The 9081-nt window shown below is 43.9% G+C and overlaps 1 protein-coding gene across 2 annotated transcripts in view; it reads left to right on the top strand.

Annotated features, from left to right (window-relative positions):
• Positions 1-9081, top strand: part of LOC115221375 — a 31953-nt gene that overhangs the window by 12773 nt on the left and 10099 nt on the right. For both annotated transcript variants that reach the window (XM_029791550.2, XM_029791551.2), the window contains exons 2-4: positions 446-511; positions 3303-3455; positions 7230-7318. In XM_029791550.2, coding sequence (XP_029647410.1) covers positions 479-511; positions 3303-3455; positions 7230-7318 — 275 coding nt within the window. In that variant the 5' untranslated portion in view covers positions 446-478. The remainder of the gene's footprint in view (positions 1-445; positions 512-3302; positions 3456-7229; positions 7319-9081) is intronic.

Raw genomic sequence — 9081 nt, 5'->3', positions numbered from 1 at the left:
GTTATTTAAAGTAATTGAAAGAAACAGAGCATCTCAAAATAAATACAGTAATGAAAGGGTTAAAATATATAATAGAGAATAATTCTTAATCCTTTTGAAACCAACCTGGTTGAAACCACCTTTGGCTCTGAGTATAAATATCTTGTTTTCATAGGTTTTGAATTAAAATCATCCACCAAACCTTAGTCACAATTTATGTTCCTAACACTAGCTTAATGATAACTAAGTTATTTTACTAAATTCTTTGTTATATTTAAAATTAATTGAAAGGAACACAGAGCATCTCAAAATAAATACAGTAATGAAAGGGTTTATGTAATTGAATTATTGTTGAGCTCTGACAACATAGTCAACTCAAAGAGAGAGAGAGAACAATCATGTCTTGTGTAGAAAGACATGAGAGTTGTTTATTAATCTTATTGACTTTTTTTTTTTTTTTTTGCAGAACAATTCTTAAGCAATATCAAAATCAAGAAATATGCAGAAAGTTATGGACTTAGCAGTTGTTGATGTGAGTATCTTTTTTACTAGCAGTATCGCCCGGCGTTGCTTGGGTTTGTTTCGACCCTTTAGAATTGGAATTTTTGAAAAGTAAGAATTTTGCATTATGTAGCTTGTTATTCTCTTTAAGTGAACATTTTTCTGGTTGAAATACACCGAAAAATAGCGACACAGCAGTCAAAAAATCGTAAAAAATAGGGATTTTCATAGCCCCCCCCCCCCCCTTTTTAAAAAAAAATTTTTGTTAACATGGTCCGATTTGAATTTTTTCTTCTACGAAGGAAGAGCAAGCCTTCTTCTATCATACTCTCAATTTTGGTCAACTTGCGTCGCAGGGTCTCGGAGGAGATAGTGTTAGTTTGAAAGCTACCAAACCTGCCATACACAGACAGACAACTTCAGCTTTATATATATAGATTTATTTACTTATTCATTTGCTTACTTCATTTTTTTATTTGGATCACTTACACGTATGATTGTAATCAATTAATAAATAGATCAGCTAACTTCAGCTTTATATATAGAGAGATTTCTTTCAGTCATTGGACTGTGGACATGCTTGGGTACCACCTTGAATAGTTTGGTCAAATGAATTGACCCCTGCCAATGCTTTTTTTTTTTTAGTTTGGTATTTATTGTCAGCTTGTTTTTGTGAGACTGAGTGTAGAGGACAAATACTCAGAAGCATATACATATATACATATGGCGATGAGCTGGCAGAAACGTTAGCACGCCGCGTGAAATGCTTGGCTGTATTTCGTCTGTCGTTACGTTCTGAGTTCAAATTCCGCCATGGTCAACGTTGCCTTTCATCCTTTCGGGGTCGATAAATAAAGTACCTATTTCTTTACTACCCACAAGGGGCTAAACACAGAGGGGACAAACAAGAACAGACATAGGTATTAAGTCAATTACATCGACCCCAGTGCATAACTGGTACTTAATTTATCGACCCCGAAAGGATGAAAGGGAAAGTCGACCTTGGCGGAATTTGAACTCAGAATGTAATGGCAGACGAAATACCTATTTCTTTACTACTCACAAAGGGCTAAACACAGAGAGGACAAACAAGGACAGACAAATGGATTAAGTCAATTATATCGACCTCAGTATGTAACTGGTACTTATTTAATCGACCCCGAAAGGATGAAAGGCAAACTCAACCATGGCGGAATTTGAACTCAGAACATAACGGCAGACGAAATATGGCTACGCATTTCGCCCGGCGTGCTAACGTTTCTGCCAGCTCGCCGCCTTACAACGATAAATAAAGTACCAGTTTCGCACTGGGGTCGATGTAATCGACTTCATCCCTTTGTCCTTGTTTGTCCCCTCTATGTTTAGCCCCTTGTGGGTAGTAAAGAAATATATACATACATATACATACACTCACACACACCACACACACATCTGAACACTGGAAGGGTTAAATAAAAGTGTCATTAGTAGTCCCCCCCCCAAAAAAAAAGGTTAGAAAATTACTATTTTAAAATCTCACAACGAGAGATATTCAGCAACAGTACTTTGTAGTAAAGATTGTTTGCTGACATAACATGGCAGTCCTGGTTTAGGACGAATGTTGCTGTAATTTAGCCCCAGGAGACATCATCTTCGGGTGGCTATACGACACAATCTGTTTCCTTATATTTTCGGACAAGGGAATCTAGTACCCCCATTCAGCTCAAAACAATATCTATGTATTGAGATTTCCGGGTTATTTCCCTTCATCTAACTGAACAGTCATTCTGTGCTGATGAAGGGAAATAACCCGGAAATCGCGATGCACAGATATTGTTTTGAGCTGAGTGGGGTTGCTAGGTTCCCTTGTTCGAAAACATAAGGACACAGATCGTGTTGTATAGCCAGCTGGAGACGATGTCTCCTGGGGCTAAATCACAGCAACATTCGTCCTAAACCAGGACTGCCATGTTATGTCAAAGTGCTGTCATCTGCCTGTTGGCTCTCCTCCTGCAACTCAACTTGATTTCGAGCCAGGTCGTCTGCTGCTGGAGAGGACCGATCAGGTAAAGGACCTGGGTATCTTGGTGGATTTCTCCTTTTCGCCTTCGGCCCAGTGCGTCCATGCTGCCAACAAAGCACGTGGAATTATGTTCTTGATTCAACGGTCATTCGGAATGCTCACAGCAGCCATATTACTACTGCTCTATATCACGCTGGTGAGGCCCATGTTGGAGTACGGGATTCAAGCCTCTTCTCCTTATCTCCTCAAAGACATACAGCATCTCGAAAGAGTCCAGAAGCTGGCTACCCGCATGGTTCATGGTCTCAAAAATTTGTCTTATGAAGAAAGGCTGAAGACGCTCGACCTTTATTCCCTAGAAAAACACTGCCACCGTGGTGATCTCATTCTCGCTCACAACATCATAAGCGGAAAGTGTAACCTCTCGAAAGAGCTGTTCTTCACTCCTGCTCCAGAGCGTCGGCTGCGGAGTCACTCCGAAAAGCTCTATCTACGACGATTTCATCTCAATCGAAGGAGAGGGGCTTTCTCCGTCCGGGTTGCGGATCCGTGGAACAAGCTGCCAGACGAGATGGTGAAGATGCCGACGACCGCTTTGTTCAAAGTCTCCCTTGACCTCAAGTGGCCTGAACTCTTTACATGAACACCATCCTGTACATAACTCCATGTCCCCCATACATGGCCTTGCTTTTTGCTTTTTGAGCCAAAAAATTAACTAACTAACATGTCGGCAAACAATCTTTACTCCAAAGAAGTTGGTGTTTTACAGCCATCAAACTGATTATTCACTCTCCAACACACTCTGTTCTTATTGCTGCAGGTAAAGTCTCCGGATTGTATATTGGTCCGAGAAGTACCGAGTGCCTCTCCTTCACAGAATCTCGAAACTTTCAAAGAAATGTCTGAAGAGATGAATGACTATTTCAGTGACCAGTACTTGGTCTTTGATGTTCATTATCCAAAGAACAACGAGGTGAGTCTTTTTTTATTTTACCTTTTACGTTTTACTTGTTTCATTCATAAGACCTTAGCCACGCTGGAGCACCTACTTGGAGAATTTTAGTCAAACTTATTTTTTTTTCTTTTTTAAAACCTAGTACTTACCTGTCGGTCATTTTTGCCCCACTGGTAAGTTATGGGGGCATCACTGCACCAACAGATGGATATAGAGATTGATAGATAAATACAGAGATAGATAGGAAGATGTCCTCATCGTCGTTTAACGTCTGCTTTCCATGCTAGCATGGGTTGGACGATTTGACTGAGGACTGGCGAACCAGATGGCTGCACCGGGCTCCAATCTGATCTGGCAGAGTTTCTACAGCTGGATGCACCTTCCTAACACCAACAACTCTGAGAGTGTAGTGGGTGCTTTTTACGTGCCACTGGCACAGGTGCCAGGGGAGTCTGGCAGTGGCCACGATCGGTTGGTGCTTTTAACGTGCCACCGGCATGGAAGCCAGTCAAGGCAGCGCTGGCATCGGCCACGCTTGGATGGTGCTTTTTACGTGACGTCCGCTTTCCATGCTAGCATGGGTTGGATGGTTTGACTGAGGACTGGCGAACCAGATGGCTGCATCAGACTCCAATCTGATCTACAGAGTTTCTACACTGGATGCCCTTCTTAACGCCAACCACTCCGAGAGTGTAGTGGGTGCTTTTTACGTGCCACCGGCACGAGGGCCAGTTTGGTGGTACTGGCAACGGCCATGCTCAAATGGTGCTTTTTATGTGCCACCTGCACAGGATCCAAACCAGCGGCACTGGCAACAACCTCGCTTGAATGTTTTTTCACGTGCCACCAGCACAAGTGCTAGTAAGGCGACGCAGATAACGATCACGCTCAAATGGTGTTGTTAATCGGCTTGGAGGCCATCTTGTTGCTCTGGCCCCGATCTCACTCGTATGGCTCTCTTAGCGCTCCACTAGCACGGATGCCGGTCATCGAATTTGATTTCGATTTCACTTGCCTCAATAAGTCTTAGCAACCAGCGATACAGGGAAAGAGAGCTAGATAGAGTGAGCTATAGAGAGAGAGATATACATAGTGGCAGTGGTGGATAAAGACACACATATATAGAGTAGGCTTCTTTCAGTTTCCATCTACCAAATCCACTGACAAGACTTTGGTCTGCCTGAGGCTATAGTAGAAGACTCTTTTTCAAGGCGCCACACAGTGGGACTGAACCGAGAACTGTGTGGCTGAGAAGTATGTTTTACATCAATGGACTACAGGGGAGTGAGAAATTTGTTTCACAAGCCCATGGTTCTGGGTTCAGTCCTACCGTGTTGTAGCTTGGGCAGTTTTCATCATCATCATCATCATCGTTTAATGTCCGTTTTCCGCGCTAGCACGGGTTGGACGGTTTGACTGGGGTCTGGGAAGCCAGGAGGCTGCACCAGGCTCCAGTCTGATCTGGCAGTGTTTCTACGGCTGGATGCCCTTCCTAACGCCAACCACTCCGTGAGTGTAGTGGGTGCTTTTTACGTGCCACCGGCACAGAAGCCAGTCGAGCCGGCGCTGGCAACGGCCACGTTCGGATGGTGCTTTTTATGTGCCTACCTCCATCATCGTTTAATATCTGTTGTCCGTTCTGGCATGGGTTGGACGGTTTGACCTAAGCTGGGGAGCTGCACCAGACTCCAGTCTGATTTCACATGGTTTCTATGGCTGGATGCCCTTCCTAATGCCAACCACTTCACAGAGTGCACTGGATGCTTTTATGTGGCACAGGATGAGCACTTATACGTGATTCCACCTTCCATGCCTTACACCACCAGAAAGATCGGTCTTAGCACTTCTGCAGCAGGGTACGGACCTTCTTGAGTATGGCAGAGCACCAGGCATCTTGGTCCTTAGCCATCTTGCCTGTAAAGTTCAGCATCCTGATGTTGTTCTTCAGTACTTCATCCCATGTCTTCCTGGATCACCCACTTTGAGAGTTCGGCATCTCTATATGGAGTTGCCTTGTGGGTGGAATTTGGTACATGGAAACTTATGTGAATATATATACATATATATATATGTATATATATATCACTGTAAAAGAGAAGCAGATCTCCATCTGTCTGTCTGTCACATCTATTAGAGGAAGGGAAAGATGGAGAAATCAAAATATCACAATGTATTTTTAGATGAAGGGGAGGAGAAAATGTCTTGGGTAAATTTCGAACCTGGGTTCTCATTCCAAAGGTATTTTTCGATGCTATTGTTATTATAAAAACCCTGGCAGAGTTTGAACTGAAAGAAGCCCATTGTATATATATATATATATATATATATATATATATGTAACCAGCCCACTTATGCGTACCTTTCTTTCATTGGACACTAAACTCTTCTTGTGAAGGCCTGTTGAGCAAGTGAAATCAAAATTGAAATTGAATCAAATTCGATGACTGGCACCCGTGCCAGTGGAGCACTAAGAGCACCATCTGAGGGTGGTTGTTGCCAAAACAGCTGACTGGCTTCTGTGCCGGTGGCACATAAAAAACATCATTTGAGCGTCACCATTGCCAGTACTGCCTGGCTGGTCCTTGTGCCGGTGGCATGTGAAAGCACCCACTACACTCTCGGAGTGGTTGGTGTTAAGAAGGGCATCCAGCTGTTGAAACTCTGCCAGATCAGACTGGAGCCTCATGTAGCCATCTGGTTCACCAGTCCTCAGTCAAATCATCCAACCCATGCTAGCATGGAAAGCGAGTGTTAAACGATGATGATATATATATATATATATATATATATATATATATATATATATATATATATATGGTCTATATATATATATGGTCATGTGACGAGAATGGCTGAAGATAGTTGTGTGAAAAAGTGCCACACCCTAGCTGTTGAGGGAACCTGTGGAAGAGGTAGACCCAGGAAGACCTGGGATGAAGTGGTGAAGCATGACCCTCGAACTTTAGGTCTCACCGAGGAAATGACTAGAGACCGAGACCTTTGGAAGTATGTTGTGCGTGAAAAGACCCGGCAGGACAAGTGAGACCATAACCCGTGGCCTCTACCTGGGATTTAGCCAATCCACGTATGCATACCTTTCCTTCTTGGGACACAAAACTCTACTTGTGAAGACCTGTTGATCAAGTGAGAATCAGAATCGAAATCGATCAACATCAATGGAAATTGTAGCTGTGATACAAGTGACGGTGGCATGTAAGAGAACCATCCGAACGTGGCCGTTGCCAGCGCCGCTCCAACTGGCCTCTGTACCGGTGGCACGTAGAAAGCACCATCCGATCGTGGCTGTTTGCCAGCCTCGTCTGGCACCTAAAAAGCACCCACTACACTCACGGTGTGGTTGGCATTAGGAAGGGCATCGAGCCGTAGAAACATTGCCAGATCAGACTGGGCCTGGTGCAGCCTTCTGGCTTCCCAGACCCCAGTTGAACCGTCCAACCCATGCTAGCATGGAAAGCGGACGCTAAACGATGATGATGATATATGTGTGTCTATTTGTCTGCCCAATATTCTTTGACAACTGGTGCTGGTGCATTTATGCCCTCATTACCTAGCGGTTCAGCAAAACAGACTGATAGAACAAGTATTAGGCTTACAAAGAATAAGTCCAGTGGTGGGGCTTGATTTAAAACGGACACCAAGTGTCACCAAGCTTTTACCCATTGTGTTAACATCTCTGCCAGCTTGCTGCCTTATGAGCAGTAAATATTGCCATTCCGTTGTAATACCATTTCTTGTTTCATCTCTGTCCTTGTCTTGGCCCCTTTCTTCTAGATCTGTGCTGCCCTCATTGCAAAGCATGGCAGATGGCATCGTGTGCGGATCAAACAAATACTTTCTTCTCTTCGTGGAACAAAAGTTAGGTAAGAAACCCTTGTGCACTTCACTTACATCCTTCAAGTTTCATCCATTCTGTTTTCTTCTTTCTCTTCCTTGTTTTTTTCTCTTTTTCTCAACGACTTTATTTCATCTCTCATTTCTCTTATTGTAGAGGCATGTGGCTTATTGGTTAATATCTTTGGATTACAATCGTAAGGCCGTGAGTTCAATTCCCGGCTGGGTGTTGTGTCCCTGTGCAGGACCCTTTTTTTTTTCATGTTGCAGCATTCCACTCACCTGGCGAAAATGAGTTGCACCTGTTATTCAAAGGGCCAGCCTTGTCAAACTCTAAATCATGCTGAATCATCATGAGAATTACGTTAAGGGTACACATGTCTGTGGAGAACTCAGCCACTTGCAGGCTGTTTGGTTGATGGAATCAACTGGAATGCTCATTGTCTTGACTGACAGATCAATATAGAGATAGAGGGATATGCAGATTGATAGATAGATAGAACGGCCTGCTGTGCTTACCTTGGATCGTAGGGTGACCTGCTGTGCTTGAGGAGACCTATTGAGTCAAGTACATCAACATCAAAATAAATATCAAATGGAAATTATAGTTGTGATACCTGTGCCGGCGGCACGTAAAAAGCACCATCTGAACGTGGCTGATGCCAGCGTCGCCTTGACTAGCTTCTGTGCCGGTGGCACATAAAAAGCATCCACTACACTCGCAGAGTGGTTGGCGTTTGGAAGGGCATCAAGCCATAGAAACACTGCCAGATCAGACTGGAGTCTGGTGCAGCCTCCTGGCTTCCCAGATCCCCGGTTGAACCGTCCAGCTCGTGCTAGCACGGAAAACGGACGTTAAACGATGATGATGATGATAGAGATAGATTTAGATAGATAGATAGTGGTAGTAGGGGACAAAGACACACACAAGCTCATTCTCTTATTCTCTACTCCCATTCATCTCAAGAGTAAAAAATTGTTATTTGTGGGTCCATATATAAATTTTGTTTACTAGGGGAGGTACCTGTATTTATTCGAATTTTCAAGATTTGTATTTGGAATTTAGGTTATGAATATAACGAAACGGTTTCATTGTTAAATATTTTATTTCAAAAATTTACATGTGCATATACGGGGTCCCACAGATGATAAGAGAGCTCTCAAGGGGTCCCACAGATGATAAGAGAGCTCTCAAGGGGTCCCACAGATGATAAGATAGCTCTCAAGGGGTCCCACAGATAAGATAGCTCTCAAGGGGTCCCACAGATGATAAGATAGCTCTCGAGGGGTCCCACAGATGATAAGAGAGCTCTCAAGGGGTCCCACAGATGATAAGATAGCTCTCAAGGGGTCCCACAGATAAGAGAGCTCTCAAGGGGTCCCACAGATGATAAGATAGCTCTCGAGGGGTCCCACAGATGATAAGAGAGCTCTCAAGGGGTCCCACAGATGATAAGAGAGCTCTCAAGGGGTCCCACAGATGATAAGATAGCTCTCAAGGGGTCCCACAGATAAGATAGCTCTCAAGGGGTCCCACAGATGATAAGATAGCTCTCGAGAGGTCCCACAGATGATAAGAGAGCTCTCAAGGGGTCCCACAGATGATAAGATAGCTCTCAAGGGGTCCCACAGATAAGAGAGCTCTCAAGGGGTCCCACAGATGATAAGATAGCTCTCGAGGGGTCCCACAGATGATAAGAGAGCTCTCAAGGGGTCCCACAGATAAGATAGCTCTCGAGGGGTCCCACAGATGATAAGAGAGCTCTCAAGGGGTCCCACAGATGATAAGAGA

Source organism: Octopus sinensis, linkage group LG18 (assembly GCF_006345805.1).
Source record: "Octopus sinensis linkage group LG18, ASM634580v1, whole genome shotgun sequence".
Lineage (NCBI taxonomy): Eukaryota > Metazoa > Mollusca > Cephalopoda > Octopoda > Octopodidae > Octopus > Octopus sinensis.
Note: the sequence above shows the minus strand (reverse complement) of the source record. Positions and strands in the feature narration are given on the sequence as shown.